Source organism: Arachis ipaensis, chromosome B08, assembly GCF_000816755.2.
Source record: "Arachis ipaensis cultivar K30076 chromosome B08, Araip1.1, whole genome shotgun sequence".
NCBI classification, from domain to species: Eukaryota; Viridiplantae; Streptophyta; class Magnoliopsida; order Fabales; family Fabaceae; genus Arachis; species Arachis ipaensis.
Window position 1 is genome coordinate 78,788,013 of NC_029792.2, and position 19,820 is coordinate 78,807,832.

General features: G+C 36.4%; 1 protein-coding gene across 1 annotated transcript; it reads right to left on the reverse strand.

Annotated features, from left to right (window-relative positions):
- Nucleotides 349–933, reverse strand: LOC107611156. The gene has a single exon (XM_016313112.1). The coding sequence runs from the start codon at nt 931–933 to the stop codon at nt 349–351; it is 585 nt and encodes a 194-aa protein (XP_016168598.1).

Below are 19,820 nucleotides of genomic sequence, written 5' to 3' on the forward strand. Positions count from 1 at the left end.
AGTGCAATTTACAATTACCATCACAATTGACGTTGATAATGAGGATAGGAATTCCGATTATCAATCCTTGCTAGGACTTTTCTTAATTGTTAGTTTATTTCCGTGTCATTTAAATTCCTTGTTCAACATTTAAAAACCCAAAAAGATACTTTATCATAACCAATAATAACTACACTTCCCTGCAATTCCTTGAGAGACGACCCGAGGTTTAAATACTTCGGTTTATTTTTATTGGGTTTGCTTAAGTGACAAACAAATTAAATTTGATTGAGGCTTGATTGTCGGTTTAGGTCTATACTTGCAACGTGATTATTTTTGTGAAAATCTTTACCGACGATTTTTCCCCCATCAAGGAACTGTGTGAGTTTCCACCAATGGAGGAGGCTTCGGCATTGTACTATGCATGCAAGTACATCCTTTGTCATGGGATAGTGGAGATTTAAAAACCTTGAAAATCATGTAGTCTTCATTTAACCTCAGCACCAATTTCCCTCTCTCAACTTCTATCTGGGATCTTTCAGTGGCTAGAAGTGGTCTTCCTAGAATAATGGGGTCATCTGCATCCTCTCCCATGTCACGTATTACAGAGTCTGCCGGGAGGAATAACTCTCCAACCTTGACTAGAACGTTCTCTACTAGCCCATATGCCTGCCTTAGAGACTTGTCAGCCATTTGCAAGGTTATCCTTGTTGCTTGTGCTTCTTGGATTCCTAGCTTTTTCATTACAAACAGAGGCATCAGATTTATACTTGAGCCAAGATTACAGAAGGCTTTGTTAAAAGTAATATTTCCAATAGTACATGGAATCTGAAATCTCCCTAGGTCTGGCATTTTCCTTGGCAGCTTATTCTGAATTAGTGCACCGCACTCCTTAGTCCGGACCTCTGTTTCATCTCCCTTTGAGGCCTTCTTTTCAGATAGTAAGCCCTTCATAAGTGAATTAGAGGGAGGTCTTTCCTTCGAAACCTCAACAAAAGGAATATTGATTTGATGCTTCTTAGAGACTTCCAAGAACTATGAGTGGTGCTCATCCTTGGACTCCTTTTGGGGCTTCTGAAGGTATGGTACTTCAGGCTCCTGTGCCACCAATGGGGCGTGTAGCAATGTCCTTCCAATCTCTTCTTGAGCCTTTTTTTTCTTCAATTCCTCAGCAACATACACCTCCTTATACTCGCCCTTCTTGATCAAGACCATAATTTCATCTTCCTTCAAGACCTTCTTCTTAGAGAGTAGGCTTTTTATGAGGGCCTTATAGGGAGGCACCTCCTCCAACACCATAGCATAAGGAATATTGTATAAGAACTGAATGAATTGCTCATACTCAATGTCTTCTTATGACATCTAAAGAAGTACTTTAATGCTCTTAACCTCTTCTGGTGTTTCTGTTTGCTCTGATCCTTCAGCAACAATGACCTTGCACTCTTCTCTTGGGGTAAGCACCGTATCACTCGGAAAAGTGAGGGGTCTCTAAAGTTGCTAAGGGAATGGCAATTTGGCATTGTACTCTAGGGCCTTGGGTATTGCAGGATGAGTGTCCAGCGTGACTGGAAAAGGGTTGTCAAGGTGCTTGGGGGAACGTCTTTAGAATGGATGTCTATTGCCTCCCTTTTTGGGCTCCCTCCTAGGTGTTCTACTTCCACTCTGGCCCCTCCTGGGCATTATACTTCCATTCTGCCCCCTCCTGGGCATTTTACTTCATTTGTGGTGTCCCTTGCTGTTGCAATTTCCCTCTCTGGTATCTCTTTATAATAATGTGCTTTATTGTTCTGAGGTTGAGTATCTAAGAGCTTGTCACTCCTCAATTGAATAGCTTGGCATTTCTCTCTTATCTATGTAGATAATTGCTAATTTTTCTGGCTTAATTGCGTTTCCAGGTTCTTGAGGGAAGCTCGGGTCTCCTGCAATAAGCTTTGTTGGCTTTTTGTTATTTCTATAAGCATGGAAGCTAGGTTAGATGCATTATTGGGTTGTGGGAGTTGAGAAGGGGTGTTCTTGGCTGAACTCTTCAAGCATTACACTTATTGTGTGAGAAAGTTCAGTTGTTGAACTAAAGATTCATTCTGGTCAAGAATGGAGTCTTGAGTAGACTTTTCCTTAGTTCCCTTTTTACTAAGGTCTTCTCAGATGAGTATAAGTATTGGTTGTTAGCGACCATCTCAATGAGCTCATCAGCTTCTTCAGGTGTCTTCTTCATGTATATGGAACGACCTGCATAATTATCCAAGGACCCCTTAGCTATGTCAGAGAGTACGTAATAGAAGATATCCAGCTTGACCCAATCTGTGAATATTTCAATGGGGCATTGATGATGAGATTTGCTCGATGGTCTAGAATTTCTCTTGTAGAAATAAGAACTTCGTTGTAAGCATAGCTCCAAATACCTAATTATTATCTATTATTTATTATATGAGCCTGATTCGTTGTTAAAAGCATTGTTATTTTACGAGGTACTTTTTTTTTTGAAAACATTTGGATTAACAAACAGTATCATTCTTAATCAATTCACAATTAATAATATATCAAAAAATTATAAACAACCACACATAAATACATCACAAGCAGTTGACAATATTCGATGATCCAGCCTTTATTATAGTATAGACTTTTAGTTAGAACACCCCTAGACATAGATAGATAATAACTATATACATATATATACATACAACATCCCAAGTCCTGACCTGTTTAAGAAGTCCCTAAGCTGGCGCCCAGGATAGCCAAGACTCTATACTCACCTAGTCCCTCTAAACTACTAAAGCGAGGGAAAGTACGTTCTAGGTCTTCAAAACTCAAGTAAGGTGGATCATCATCAAAAGGTGGAAGGTCGTCTACTAATCCTCTGCACGATCATATGTCATCAAAGAGCGTCTCTCAAGTACTTCATCGAGTGGCCACATAACAGCAACATCGTACGGAGGACTTAGGTTAAAGTTTGTAGATAAGCAGGGTGCAGACGTTGGCTGGCCTCACAGTATATACATATAAACAGGTAACGGAGTTCACTCTAGACTCAGAAGACTACCTAGTGCGGAATCCTCTTTGCAGAACAGTCATCAGCAAACTATGGAAGGGTACTCATGCTTCCATCTGAAAGGGGAAGGGAGAGAGAAGGGGTAAGAACTAGGGAGTTCTTAGTAGGGCCGGATTATTAGTTACGTTCATTAATTCCGTGTTGTTTAGCAGATAAATAGCAGAATACCGAGAAACAGTAGATAGAAGAAACAGATAAATAGAGAAAATAGAGAAAACAAAAAGCAAAACACAAACAAAAGAATACAAGAAAACAAAACACAGACACAGAGAATAGAATGAAAACAAAGAAGGCATACATTCAAACAACAATCATAACAGAGGAAATGCACAACCAAATATGATGCATGTCTAGCCCTAGTGTAGGTAATGAGCTCATCTGTCAGTTACATACTTGCTCCCGACGTTACCCAGCAACCTCTATCTGGATAAGGCTTTCCTGTTGGCAATATACACTGCAAGCAACCTTTGTCTTGCAGGGTATCCACTGCAAGCAACCTTTGTCTTGCAGGGCGGCACTTATTAGCCGATATATGCCCAACAGACTAACTGTAAGCAACCTCTGTCTTACAGGAGCAACAACATACTCACTATAAGCAACCTCTGTCTTACAGGAGCAACAACACACTCACTGTAAGCAACCTCTATTTTACAGGAGCACACTCATCTCGATACCTCTGTAAGCAACCTCTGTCTTACAGCAAAGCATTATAGCAAGGTATCCCAGGAAAGCGTTCTCAGTGGTCGTACCACCATCTATCTGACTGCCTCTCTGTAGCAGATTCTTACATAATCATTCTCATTATCATCATTCATTAACATTCTCATTATTCATCATCACTTTCACATTCTTATGCAGTACCTCTTTCTTTCTCTGTTTAATCATGCTATACAAACTCTACAGCTTTTACTTTTACAACATCTTAACTCAAACCATTTCTCTTTATCACATTACTCTTTTCTCTTTGTCTTTTTACTTTGCTCTGATTACTCTTTTCTCTGTATCCCTTTATTCTTCTCTGGTTACTCTATTCTCTGTGTTTCTTTACTCTGCTTTGATTTCTCTGCTTAACATATGTATTTAAAGCTTATGTAAATTTCGGTATGAATAGTTAGTCTGTTCCAAGTATAGGTTCATTAAGTCTATACTGAAACAGTTTAACTTTTCATATTATACCAAACCTTAGTCGGAACTCAAGAACTAACTATGTTGCCCTAGTTCGTTCACTAATCTCTGTCTGTTTTTCTGTCTTTAAAACTTTATAGACTTTTTCTTCGACTTTTTTTTTTCTTCAACTTTTTATCTTTCTTTTATCTTTGCCTCACTAACATGTTATTACCACTCCGTAAGTGTTTTATGAAGGTAATTATGAGATTCTGTAACGACCTAATTTCTGGTACGTCATGATCATACTAGAAACTGAGCGCTACCAACTTGTCTACCTAATTATTATCTATTATTTATTATATGAGCCTGATTCGTTGTTAAAAGCGTAGTTATTTTACGAGGTACTTTTTTTTAAAAAAAACGTTTGGATTAAAAACAGAATCATTTATAATCAATCCACAAATAGTAACAGTTAAAACATTTATAAACAAACATACATAAATATATCACAAGCAGTTGATATGATTCTGTGATCCAGCCTTTATTAGAGTATAGCCTTTTAGTTAGAACACCCCTAGATATAGCTAAATAATATCTATATACATATATATACATACAACATCCCAGGTCCTGACCTTTTCAAGAAGTCCCTAAGCTGGCGCCCAGGCTAGCCTAGACTCTATACTCACCTAGTCCCTCTAAACTACTAAAGCGAGGGAAAGTACGTTCTAGGTCTTCAAAACTCAAGTCAGGTGGAACGTCATCAAAAGGTGGAAGGTCGTCTACTACTCCTCTGCACGATGATATGTTATCAAAGAGCGTCTCTCAAGTACTTCATCGAATGGCCACAAAACAGCAACATCGTACGGAGGACATAGGCTAAAGTTTGTAGATAAACAGGGTGCAGACGTTGGCTGGCCTCACAATATATACATATAAACAAGTAACGGAGTTCACTCTAGACTCAGAAGACTACCTAGAGCGGAATCCTCTTTGTAGAACTGTCATCAGCAAACTACGGAAGGGTACTCATGCTTCCATCTGGAGGGGGAAGGGAGAGAGAAGGGGTAAGAACTGTGGAGTTCTTAGTAAGGCCGGGGTTATTAGTTACGTTCATTAATTCCGTGTTGTTTAGCAGATAAATAGCAGAATACCGAGAAGCAGTAGACAGAAGAAATAGATAAATAGAGAAAATAGAGAAAATAAAAAGCAAAATACAAACAAAAGAATATAAGAAAACAAAATATAGACACAGAGAATAGAATGAAAACGAAGAAGGCATACATTCAAATAACAATCATAACAGAGGAAATGCGCAACCAAGAATGATGCATGTCTGTCCTATGCAGGCCATGAGCTCACGTGTCGGTTTACACCCTGCAGCCCGACATTACCTAGGAACTAGTCCTAGATATGGCTTATTTTCTGTAGGTGAACTATGGCCAACAGAAATAGCACTCCCGTATGTGAACTTCGGCTTACAGGAATAGTCTAAACACAACACAACAACTTTCTGTAGGTGAACTTCGGCCTACAGAAATAACACCTCTGTAAGTGAACTTCGGCTTATATAAATAGTCTAATTATAGCATAACAACTTTCTGTAAGTGAACTTCGGCCTACAGAAATAGCACCTCTGTAAGTGAACTTCGGCTTACAGAAATAGCGTCCCTGTAAGTGAACTTCGGCTTACAAGTATTACAACTCTCTGTAGGTGAACTTTGGCCTACAGGAGCAACATCCTGAGATACACAATTGATATTCACTGCAGGTGAACTTCGGCCTACAGGAATAACAACTCACTGTAGGTGAATTTGGGCCTACAGGACCTCTAGGGCCAATAGAAAAGCATTAGATGAACATATAATAGAATATCATGCCACAAAGCTTAACTCTTTATTTTTATACTCTTCTCCTCTATTCTCTTTGTTATATTACTTTTTTCTCATTATCATCATTCATTATCATTCTCATTATTCATCATCACTTTCACATTCTTAAGCAGTACTTCTTTCTTTCTCTGTTCAATCATACTATACAAACTTTACAGCTTTTACTTTTACAACATCTTAACTCAAACCATTTCTCTTTATCAGATTACTCTTTTCTCTGTATCCCTTTATTCTTCTCTGGTTACTCTGTTCTTTGTGTTTCTTTCCTCTGCTTTGATTTCTCTGCTTAATGTATGTATTTAAAGCTTATGTAAATTTCGGTATGAATAGTTAGTCTGTCCCAAGTATAGGTTCATTAAGTCTATACTAAAACAGTTTAACTTTTCATATAATACCTAACCCTAGCCGCAACTCAAGGACTAACTATGTTGCCCTAGTTCGTTCACTAATCTCTGTCTATTTTTGTCATTAAAACTTTACAGACTTTTTCTTCGACTTTTTGTATTTTCTTCAACTTTTTATCTTTCTTTTATCTTTGCCTCACTAACATGTTATTACCACTCCCTAAGTGTTTTATGAAGGTAATTATGAGATTCTGCGCTTAAAGTTGTCTTTCTAAAGCTTTTACAGAAAACTTCCTTTTCCGCATTATTTTAATATTTTGATTAAAATATTATTTTTAACTAAATATTATTATTTAATATTTTATTATTATTTATTATTTTATTATTAAATTTTTGAAAATTACCTTGCCTTTACCTTTTAACCTTTAAAATTAACTTTTTACCACCCGTAACTTTTAATATTTCTACTTTAACCACCCTAACTTTCAGAAATTACCAAATAACACCCCAAACACCAAATTAATTACTTCCTTGCCCTTTTATGAATCAAAAAGGTGTTCTTCATTGTTCTTCACCACACTCAAAGTGTTCTTCATGTTCTTCATAAATTCTTCAGATTCTCTCTATTTTTACCCGTTTTTCAGTCTTTTCAGCAACCGATTTTTACCATAATTCATGATAAATTCCCAGCCACTAAAACCCCATTTTTTCCACATGATTTCAACATAAATTGAACCTCAATTTAAGCCTAGGTTTTCGTTTTTCCAGCTGCTCCAAGAACATGAACTTAAAAGTTTGAATTTCATCAAATTTCATCAAAATTTCACCAAATTTTCACCAAGAATCAATCATATATGCAACCAATTTTTAGCACATTCAAATCATACAACATTCACACAACTCAAACACAAATAATCAAGATTAATTTCATCAAACCCTACCTGGTTTTGCTGCTCCTAAATCACATCAAGAACAACTTTAAATCCAAAAACCCTCCAGTAACCAAATCTCACTCAGCATGTTAGGAAGTAATTTATAACCTTATACTTGCTGTAAATTCACGTTTCTTGGCCCTCAAGTCAAGTTAAGCATGATTCCTAAGGAAAAACATCAAGAAAACACATGTTTTGCATGGTTTTCCTTAAAAATCGAATTGAAGAGAGAGGGAGACAGCCATCTCACCTTATTTCCATCCTTGATATGTTATATGGTTATGTAGAGGAAGAATAAAGGATCATTTTGGTGAAATCGAAATTTTGATTTGAATTTTAGTTCAGAAGAAATCAAGCTTTGAAGATTAAGTGTTCATGAAAGTTTCTCTCTTTTCTCTCTTGTTATTTTCGGCCAAAATGAAGAAATGAGATAGCCCTGGAGTGTCTTGGGGGTGTAGGGTGAGTTTTGATTGGTTGGCTTGAAGGTGGATTAAAATAATATTAAAATATCTCAGGTGTGTAACTACTAAAACTAGGTGTATCGGAACACACGTAAAAACATCTCCAAAAATTATTTTCTGAGCTACTAGCATAAAAGACACTAGTAACATATTTAATATGAGAATAAAAAATGTATAATGAGTCCTTAGCATTGCTAAAGTCATCAGAGAGTGCCGGTGCTAAGTTGCACCAGTAAACTGTGAACCCGGTTAAACCGATTTCCTGTTTTTAACTAAAACAGACCAGGTAACCTTATAATATCATTCAAGAAGCTTCTAATACTAATATAATGATAATTTTATACTATTATCTCTCTTCTCTCATGAATCAAGTCCGGTTCGTCAAACTGAGACTATTTACAAAAAACCGAATCAAAACTCCTAACCGATACGGTTCAAAAACTAGGTTCTACGTAACTGCGTTGTTGAGCTTGCCTCAGAAAAGGTTCTATCTTAAAGATGACATAATGACAATGAGGATTGAGATACTTGATGATATATCAGAGGTTCTCCCCTTACTGATCTTCTGGAGTATTCCGAGCCTTCGGAAAAGATCTCGCATACTCGAAAATCAGGGTTGTTACATGCTTAAGTGACAACCAAACTTTTGTATGAAAGGATTCTTTGTTGGTTTAGAAACCATACTAGCAACGAGGATTTATTTGTGAAATTATTTACTAGCAAAGATCCGCTCATCAAAATGGCGCCATTGCTGGGAAATCGCAATTGTGTGTGTAACGACCCAACTCCCAGTATGCCATGGTCATACAAGAAGCTAAGTGTTACTAACTTATCCCTCCTAATTATTAACTATTATTTAATATATGAGCATGTTCCTTGTTAGAGCGATGCCAGTTTTATGACTAACTTTTTTTTTATTATATCGTTGCGGATAGCAAGATAAAATAAACAGGCATACATTGAGAGAAATAGAAAGGAAGCATAAAGAAACATAGAAGCACAGCTGATAATATACATCATGTACACTATAACAAAACATGTAGCGTTTACACAAGATCAAGTCAGTTTACATCCTCGTCATTCTACGTAGTTAATATATACACGACACTCCCAGGGCCTGGCCCATATAAAAAGCCGCTAAACTGGCGCCCAGGCTAGCCTAACCACTATATAGCTCCTAGCTCTCGGGTGTACTAACACAAGTGAGAGACTAACTATCAGATAATGTCAGACTAGAGTGTCATCAAAACTTTTACAGAAAACTGCCTTTTTTGCATTATTTTATTATTTTTATTAAAATATTATTTTTAATTAAATATTATTATTTAATATTTTATTATTATTTATTATTTTATTAATATATTTTCGAAAATTACCCTACTTTAACTATTAACCTTTAAAATTCACTTTTTACCACCCGTAACTTTTAATATTTCTACTTTAACCACCCTAACTTTCAGAAATTACAAAATAACCCCCCAAACACCAAATTAATTACTTCCTTGCCCTTTTATGAATCAAAAAGGTGTTATTCATTGTTCTTCACCACACTCAAAGTGTTCTTCGTGTTCTTCGTAAATTCTTCAGATTCTTTCTCTGTTTTTACTCGTTTTTCAGTCTTTTCAGCAACCAATTTTTACCATAATTCAAATTAAATTAGCAGCCACTAAAACCCAATCTTTTCTACACGATTTTAACACAAATTGAACCCCAATTTAAGCTCTAGGGTTTGTTTCTGCAGCAGCCCTCAAGAACAACATTCATAGCTTAAATATCATCAAATTTCATCAAAATTTCAACAAACTTTCACCAAGAATAACTCATATAAGCAATAAATTTCAAGCATAACCAAACCATATCATAATCACACATCTCAAACTCAATCAATCAAGATTAAATTCATCAAACCCTATGATAAACCACTATTTTATGGTTTATCTTGTACTCAATTGATTGGTTTTTATTAACTCTTTACCCACTTATTCATACTATTTGCATGGTTTTACATTTGCCTTCCTAATTATGTGCTTTGATTGAAAACATGCTTCTTTGATCTTATATTTACTCAATATTAATCCTCTCTTAATACCGTTAGATGCCTTGATATGTGTGTTCAGTGTTTTCAGATATTATAAGGCAGAATGGCTTGGAGGATGGGAAGAAAGCATGCAAAAGTGGAAGGAATGCAAGAAGTTGAAGAAATTGCTAAGCTGTCCAGCCTGACCTCTCTGTACTCAAACGGCTATAACTTTAGCTACAGAAGTCCAAACGATGCGGTTCTAGTTGCGTTGGAAAGCTAACGTCCGGGGCTTCGATTTGATATATAATATGCTATAGTTCTTCTGAAGCTAGGTGACGTGATCGCGTGATCCATGCATCCACGTCGCAGTGACGGAAACCAGCGCATTTGAATTCGCAACCAGCGAATTCTAGGCTATTTCTGACCCAGTTTGCGGCCCAGAAAATACAGATTAGAGGCTATAAAGTGGGGGAATGCATCCATTCATGGGGAGGCTCTCATAATTCACAATTTTAGGAGTAGATGTAGTTTTTAGAGGCAGAGGTTCTCTCCTCTCTCTTAGGATTAGGATTTAGGACTTCTCTTAGTTTTAGGAGTGACTCTCAATCCCAGATTCTTTATTTTTATTTATTTTTTCAATTGGCTTATGAACTTTTCTATGTTAGATTTTACTACTTTGAATGTATTTTATTTGAGGTATTCCAGATATTTATGATTTTAATTTAGCTTTCTACATTCTTGGCTTTGGTTAAGGTAATTGGTGATGTTTGAGCTGTCAAATAAAACAGTCGTTGAAATTGGCAGATTCTGATTGAACTAAGATTGCTCTAAAGCTAGTCTCTCCACAGGAGTTGACTAGGACTTGAGAATCAAGCCAATCAGCCCACTTAACTTTCCTTTGTTTAGTAAAGGCTAACCAAGTGGGATTAAAATCCAATTCTCATCACAATTGATAAGGATAGGACTTCCAGTTCTTATACTTTGCCAAGAGTTTATTTTATAGTTATTTATTTATCTTATTCTTCTTATGCAACATACTGCTTCCTTACTTTCTAAAACCCCTAATTTACAAGACTCATAACCAATAATATGAACATACCTCCCTGCAATTCCTTGAGAAGACGACCCGAGGTTTAAATACTCGGTTATCAATTTTAAAAGGGGTTTGTTACTTGTGACACCCAAAACATTTGTACGAAGGGATTTTTGTCGGTTTAGAGACTATATCTATAACGCGACTGTTTTTATGACATTCTTTACTGGCAAAAATCCTAACGTCAAAATGGCGCCGTTGCCGGGGAATTGCAAACGTGTGCCTTATTATTGGTTATTGTAAATATTTTTTTTTTATTTTTGCTTGTTTATTTGTTTTTATTTTTGCTTTTTTTCTTAAGTTAAGAGGTTATTTGTTTTTATTTAGTTATTAAAAAAATTTTTTTTCAAAAATTTGTTCTTAGTGTTCATCTTGATCTTCAAGTTGTTCTTCACGTTCATCTTGACCTTCAAGCTGTTCTTAGTTGTTTTCTTCGTTTTGTTCTAAAAATTTGAAATTTGGTGTTATTTTATTGTTTTTCTCTTTCCTCATTAAATTCAAAAATATTTTTAATTAATTTTTTCGAAAAAAAAAATTTTTTTCAGATTTTTATTTTTAAAATTTTTATCTTATCTTATCTTATTTCAAAAAATCAAATTTCAAAATTCAAATTTAAAAATTTTCAAAATTCAAATTTAAAAAAAAAAACAAATTTTCAAATTTCAAATTTCAAAATTCAAATTTCAAAAATTTAAAATTCAAATCACCTCCATATGACCCTAACCCTCAACCACCATACCAACCACCTTATGAGCCATATGAACCATATATAGAACCACCCCAATTCCAACCCAATTACTCCCAAGAACCACCAATTCAATATTCATCATCTCCATATCCATCAATCCAAAAGCACTATGATCCTACTTATGAAAGCCGAGTGCATCAAGAGACACAGGATCGTTTCAAGGAAACAGTGGATCAATTTCAGGCAACCACTCAACGACTGGGGCAAGCATTAATTCAATGGGCTTCTAGACGCTTAAATACACAAGGATCAACCACAGCCCCATGTGGACAGTCTAGTGAAGAGCGTAGCATGAAGGAGACACCAGAAACCCCAGTGGACAAGACAGAGAATGAATTCGTACTAGAACAAGTAGAAGAAGCTGTCATTGTTCAAAAAGAAGAAGTGGTTGAAGACTTAGGAGATGCAGAACCTCCATGGGAAAGTCCAGTCATAGAGCCTCCCTCCAAGATGGTTGAAATTGATGCTGAGGAGGGTGTACAACCTCCAAAGCATATCACAGTTGAAGACTTGGAAGAGGTTGATCAAGAGATGAAGATTCAAGAAGAAGAAGCACAACCTCCCATGCCCTTGGAAAGCAATGAAGAGGAGATTAAATTGGAAGAGATCTGCCAAGAGAAAGAGGTTGAAATTGAAGAAGCTTGCAAAGAAGTGGTAATTATCAGAAAAGAGCACAAGGGAGTGGAGCTTGCAATTTCATTAAAAATATCTCCCCCTAAGTTGCCATCATCCTTCACAACATTCAAGTGGATAAAATTCATATCCCATAGCTTTCTAATCCCACTTGAATATGGGCTACTGGAGACGGATGGTCAACTTAGAGCTCTTTGTGACATTAAGAGTAAGAGGAAGACGGCCAGTGGTAAGAATCGTCCTGCAAGGTACATCATGGTTGGAAGCTTCAAGTTTAAACGCAAAGGTTGGTATAAAGCTCAACTGAATGGGTCTAGGAAGCTGTTTGGTCGCTGCAGTGAGAATTCAGATCACCTTTCACCCGGCTGGAAAAATGCAGATCGAGACAAAAACGGGTGTAAAAGTAAAGTTTGGGATCCTGGAATCTGTTCTGGCATTTGTCACCCCGGGAGCCTAAGAATCTGTTTGAAGCTTCTTAAGGGCTTTACATGCCTAGTTTGGGACCCCGGAGGTGACTGGAGATACAAACATTGGTGGAGATTCCTGGATGAATTCAAGCACAAGCCACCATAATAGGAAGCTCACCAAATGTCCAACTTAAGGACTCTAACTAAAAGTGCTAGGTGGAAGACAACCCACCATGGTATGATCATCCTTTTTCATTTTTATTTAGTTTTATTTGTTTTTGAGTTTTATTTTATTTTATTATATTGAACCTGGAGTTTTGCAGCACATTCATATTAAGACTGCATTCTGCATATTTTTTTCAGATTAAAAAAAAAAATGCCACGCGACGCGACCGCATCAGCGACGCGTCCGCGTCGCAAGGAGAGGGGAGAAAATAAAAACGAACAGAGAGTTACACTGGAGCGTGGCTGGAGGCGTGCCAGTGGCACAAATCGACCCACGCGACCGCGTCGCCGACGCGTCCGCGTCACATGGGAACTTTGGCCTCCCACGCGACCGCGTCACCCACGCAGCCGCGTGACCTGAAATCGGCGTAAAAAGGGTGCATGGCCAAAAGTTGAGCTGGAGTTGGGTTGGATTCGTGCTGGAAGCCCAAGCCCTACCACGCGACAGCCTGCCCCACGCGGCCGCGTAATTTTAAGAAAAAGGCCACCCGCGCGATCGCGTCGACCATGCGATCGCGTCGACAGCGTTGCACAACCTATCCAGATTAGTGCCAATTTTCTTATCTTTTCTAATCCTAATTTCTTCCTTCTCTCTCCTTTCTCACTTTCTTTTTCTTCTTCTCATCCTTTTTCACTCTCATTCTATTTTATTTAATTTATTTGCATACTTTCATTCATTGCATTATTCTCATTGGTGTTGGAGTTTTATTTGGATAAGTGCCTTATTTTATTTGAGCACGTGGCTACTCGGAGAAGAGATTTGACAATTGACATTTACTTATGGTTCTCATATACATTTGGATTATATTATTTTCATCCTTATTTTAACTTGCACACCCAATGTATTTGGGATTATCATTCACAATTGTCATCATTACACATGCTCTTTAATTTGGCACATTTATTACTTGATGCTTGAGCTATGCTTCTCATGCCTATTATTTTCATGTTCTTACCCTCTTGCATCTAATTATTTTGAATTGCCCTTTTTAATCTTTATTGTTGTCTTCCCTACATGTTGTAGCTACCATGTAGATGGACTATCATCTTTCCTTTGGCATTCCTTATCACTTGGAATTTCCTCCCTTCCGGTCTTAGTTTTCTATATTTCACACCCTTCCTTTTTCTTCTTCTTTAGGCATGGGTACCAAGAAAGGAAAAGAGAAGGCCACTGACAAGACACCAGCAAGGAAAGGAACCAAGAGATCTCCAACTAAGGCGCCTCCATCTACAAGCGTCAGTTGGAGCAACCCGTCCACCTGCACATCTCAGCATACACCGAGGACGGTGAAATCTTTAAGTGTGGGGAGGTCGATACCGATCTCCATGGGTTAGTTATTTCTTGACTCAACACCAAAATTTTTATTTTATTTGTTTGTTGTTGCATTTGCATGTTTGATTGCATATTTGTTTGATTTTTTGCATATTTTACCACTTGGTTAAAGTAATATTTTCTTTTTCAAGAAACCTTTTAGAGAATTTCACTAATTTGAATAAAATTTAATGTTACACTTGTTTGAAGAGATATTATACTGGAACATGGTTTAGAACTCGAACACACAAAACCTGTGAGATTTTTGAGCCTATTTGAATTGGTTGCATTTTATCAACCAAAAATTTTGTTTTAGTGTGTATTTTTCTCTCTAAATTTGTGATCTTTGTCTTGCTTAATTCTATATTTCCATGGTTTGATGTATGCATGCACTTACATGATTGAGGCCTTTGTTTCACTGAGCTTACATACCCATATGACCTTACCTTTCATTATCCTTTGCAAACCAATTTGAGCCTATTTTACCCCTTTTATTCTTTACTTTAGCACATCATTAACTCTAAGCAAAAAAACAATAATGTCCTTAATTTGAATCCTTAGTTAGCTTAGACTAATGAGAGTGCTTATGATTTAAGTGTGGGAAAATTGGGATTGAAAACATTTGGTTTGAGAATTGAGTATGTTAGAATTTTCTCAAAATGTGAAAGAAATATTTAGGACATGTTCATGCATTCAATAATGTAATCATATGCATTGAAAGAAATAAAAGAAAAAAATAAAATATAATTTAAAAAAAAAAGAGAGAAAAAGAGTAATTAAGTAAAAGGGGACAAAATGCCCCAAAGTAAGTGGTGAAAGCAATGCATATGAGTTGTACTTGAAATTAGAATGCATGAATATGTGGAAAACAAGGTTAATGGATGGTTAGATATTGTATTATGATTACATGGATTATTTAAGTTAGGTGGGAAAAGTTTAAGTTAATTAAGGATTCAGATTTTAGTCCACTTGACCAAATACAATTCTACCTTGACCCTAATCCCATTACAACCCTTAAAAGACCTCTTGATTTGTGTATTTATGCATTAAATTTATGTTGATTGTTAGATGAAGAGCAAGTCTTAGAAAGTAAGGTTAGTAGAGAATTGAGAGAATCGAACCTTAAACACTTGAGTGATTAGAGTGTATACACTACCAGTGAGGGTTCGATACTCAATTCCTTCTTCCCTGCTTTCATGAGCTATTGTCTTCTTGAAAGTGTATCTGTACTTCATTTTCATAATTTAAATTAGTGAAATCCATTTTATATTTCTTCTTGAAGGATTTGTTTACTTTTAACTAAGTAGGTAGAAACATTTTGCATGTAGTTGCATTCATAGGTTGCATTTCATACATTCTACCATTCCTCTTCATTTCCTTATAGCTTCTCTTGAGCTTAGCATGAGGACATGCTAATGTTTAAGTGTGGGGAGGTTGAGAAACCACTATTTTATGGTTTATCTTGTACTCAATTGAGTGGTTTTTATTAACTCTTTACCCACTTATTCATACTATTTGCATGGTTTTACATTTGCCTTCCTAATTATGTGCTTTGATTGAAAACATGCTTCTTTGATCTTATATTTGCTTATTATTAATCCTCTCTTATTACCATTAGATGCCTTGATATGTGTGTTAAGTATTTTCAGATATTATAAGGTAGGAATGGCTTGGAGGATGGGAAGAAAGCATGCAAAAGTGGAAGGAATGCAAGAAGTTGAAGAAATTGCTAAGCTGTCCAACCTGACCTCTCTGCACTCAAACGGCTATAACTTTAGCTACAGAGGTCGAAATGACGCAGTTCTAGTTGCATTGGAAAGCTAACATCCGGGGCTTCGATTTAATATATAATATGCTATAGTTCCCCTGATGCTAGGCAACGCAACCGCGTGATCCATGCGGCCGCATCGCAATGACGGAAACCAGCGCATTTGAATTCGCAACCAGCGAATTCTGGGCTATTTCTGACCCAGTTTGCGGCTCAGAAAATATAGATTAGAGGCTATAAAGTGGGAGAATGCATCCATTCATGGGGAGGCTCTCATAATTTACAATTTTAGGAGTAGATGTAGTTTTTAGAGAGAGAGGTTTTCTCCTCTCTCTTAGGATTAGGATTTAGGACTTTTCTTAGTTTTAGGAGTGACTCTCAATCCCAGGTTCTTTATTTTTATTTATTTTTTCAATTAGCTTATGAACTTTTCCATGTTAGATTTTACTACTTTGAATGTATTTTTTTTGAGGTATTCCAGATATTTATGATTTTAATTTAGCTTTCTACATTCTTGGCTTTGGTTAAGGTAATTGGTGACGCTTGAGCTATCAAATAAAACAGTGGTTGAAATTGGCAGATTCTGATTGAACTAGGATTGCTCTAAAGCTAGTCTCTCCACAGGAGTTGACTAGGACTTGAGAATCAAGCCAATCAGCCCACTTAACTTTCCTTTGTTTAGTAAAGGCTAACCAAGTGGGATTAAAATCCAATTCTCATCACAATTGATAAGGATAGGACTTCCAGTTCTTATACTTTGTCAAGAGTTTATTTTATAGTTATTTATTTATCTTATTCTTCTTATGCAACATACTGCTTCCTTACTTTCTAAAACCCCTAATTTACAAGACTCATAACCAATAATAAGAACATACCTCCCTGCAATTCCTTGAGAAGACGACCCGAGGATTAAATACTCGGTTATCAATTTTAAAAGGGGTTTGTTACTTGTGACACCCAAAACATTTGTACGAAGGGATTTTTGTCGGTTTAGAGACTATATCTACAACACGACTGTTTTTATGACATTCTTTACTGGCAAAAATCTTAACGTCACCCTACCTTGATTTGCTGCTCCAAATCCGGTCACTCTTTGAAGTGTTCTTAAAGCACTTTTTCTTCCTAAAACACATCAAGAACAACTTTAAAACTCTAAACCATCAACTAAACAAACTTCAGTAGCATCTTAGAAAGGTTATCCTCACCTTCAACGTGCAGGAAATCAAAGATCCTTGGCCCACAAGTCAAGCTAAGCAAGAGATCTAAGGAAGAACATCAAGAAAACACTTATTTAAGCATGTTTCCTTGAAAACCGAATTGAAGAAGGAGGCAGACAGCCATCTCACCTTATTTCCAGCCTTGATATGTTATATGGTTATGTAGATGAAGAAAAGAGGATCATTTTGGTGAAATTGGAATTTTGATTTGAGTTTTAGTTCAGAAGAAATCAAGCTTTGAAGATTAAGTGTTCATGAAAGTTTCTCTCTTTTCTCTCTTGTTATTTTCGGCGAAAATGAAGAAATGAGACAGCCTTGGAGTGTCTTGGGGGTGTAGGGTGAGTTGTGATTGGTTGTCTTGGAGGTGGGTTAAAATAATATTAAAATATCTCAGGTGTATAACTACTAAAACTAGATGTATCGGAACACTTATAAAAACATCTCTAAAACTTATTTTCTGAGCTACTAGCATAAATGACACTAGTAACATATTTATTATGAGAATAAAATATGTATAATGAGGCCTTAGCATTGCTAAAGTCATCAGAGAGTGCTGGTGCTAAGCTGCACCAGTAAACTGTGAACCCGGTTAAACCGATTTCCTGTTTTTAACTAAAACAGACCAGGTAACCTTATAATATCATTCACGCATCTTCTAATACTAATATAATACTAATATTATACTATTATCTCTATTCTCTCATGAATCGAGTCTGGTTCGTCAAACTGAGACTACTTATGAAAATCAGAATTAAAACTCCAAACCGGTACGGTTCAAAAACTAGGTTCTTCGTGATTGCGTTATCAAGCTTGCCTCAGAAGAAGTTCTAGCTTAAGGATGACATAATGACAATGAGGATCGAGATACTTGTTGATATAGAAGAGGTGTTCCCTTTACTGATCTTTCGGAGGAATCCGTGCCTTTAGAAAAGATCTTGCATACTCGAAAATCAGGGTTGTTACAATTCCTCTCTTATCTATTCAGATAATTGCTAGTTTGTCTGGCTCAATTGTGTTTCCAACTTCTTGAGGGAAGCTCGGGTCTCCTACAATAAGCTTTGTCGGCTTTTTGTCATTTCTGCAAGCATCGAAGCCAAATCTGATGCATTGTTGGGTTGTGGAGGGATAAGAAGGAGTATTGTTGGCTGCACTCTGCAAGAATTGCACTTGTTGTGTAAGAAAGTTCAGCTTCTTCAGGTGTCTTCATTAGACTTTTCCTTAGCTTCCTTTTTTACTATGGTCTTCTCAAATGAGTATAAGTATTGATTGTTACCAACCATCTCAATGAGCTCATCAGCTTCTTCAGGTGTTTTCTTCATATGTATAGAACCACCTACAGAATTATCCAGGGACACCTTTGCTATGTCAAAGAGTCCGTAATAGAAGATATCCAGCTTGACCCAATCTGTGAACATTTCAATAGGGCATCTTCTAAGCATCAGCTTGTACCTCTCCCAAGCATTATAGCGGGACTCGTTCTCTCTTTGCTTAAAGGTCTAAATATCTATCTTGAACTTAGTCAACCTCCTTGGAGGAAAATACTTGTTCAAAAACTTATTAACTACTTTGCTCTATGTGTTTAAGCTCTTTCTAATTTGAGTATCTAACCATTCATTTGCTTGATCTCTCACAGCAAATGGAAAGAGCATCAGCTTGTAGACTTCCGGATCTACTCCATTGGTCTTTACAGTATCATAGATCTGCAAAAAGTTAGAGATGAATTTATTGGGGTCTTCCTATGGGAGTCCATGAAACTAGTAGTTTTGTTGTACTAAGATAATCAACTGTGGGTTGAGCTCAAAATTATCTACTCCAATAGGAGGCACATGATACTCCTTACATAGAAATAAAGAGTGGAAGTTGTGTAAGATCCCAAGGTTCTTCAAGGTTGTGCACTCCCATTCGGGTCCATAGTGAACTCTCCTTACTCCTGCATATACAAACAAGAGACAAAGAAAAATGGGAGTCTCTATGTGAAAGTCTAAAGAGCTCCTAGTGAGATATCCAAAAAAATAAGAAATAAAATAAATTAAAACAAGCTATTAAACTAAAAATTTTGAAAATAAGAATGAGAAACTAAACAAATTTTCAAAAAAAAAACTAAAAAGGGGGAAACACTAAAAGACACCAAACTTAGAATCAGAGATTAAATGGAAATAAATACAATTACATCAGAAAAAAAAAAACAAAAACACACGATTTTGAAAACAAATGCTAAGACACTAAAGGGACACCAAACTTAAAGTCAGAAATTAAAGAAAACTAATTAAAATAAAAACCAAAAATTAAGAGAAATAAACAAGAGAAATCGAAAATTAAAAAGAAAAATAAATAAACAGAAACTAATAAAAATACCTAATCTAAGCAACAAGACAACTGGTAGTTGTCAATACCGAACAATCCCCGACAACGGCGACAAAAATTTGGTGTGCGAAATTAGAACTCGCACAACTTCACAGGCAAGTGCATCGGGTCATCCAAGTAATACTTCATGTGAGTGAAGGTCGATCCCACAAGGATTGTCGGACTGAGCAAGAAATGGTTATCCTGTTGGACTTAGTCAGGGAAACAATAAAGGTTGTTTGTTGGTGTAAAATGCATAAATAGTGAAAAGCAAGTAAATAAATCAA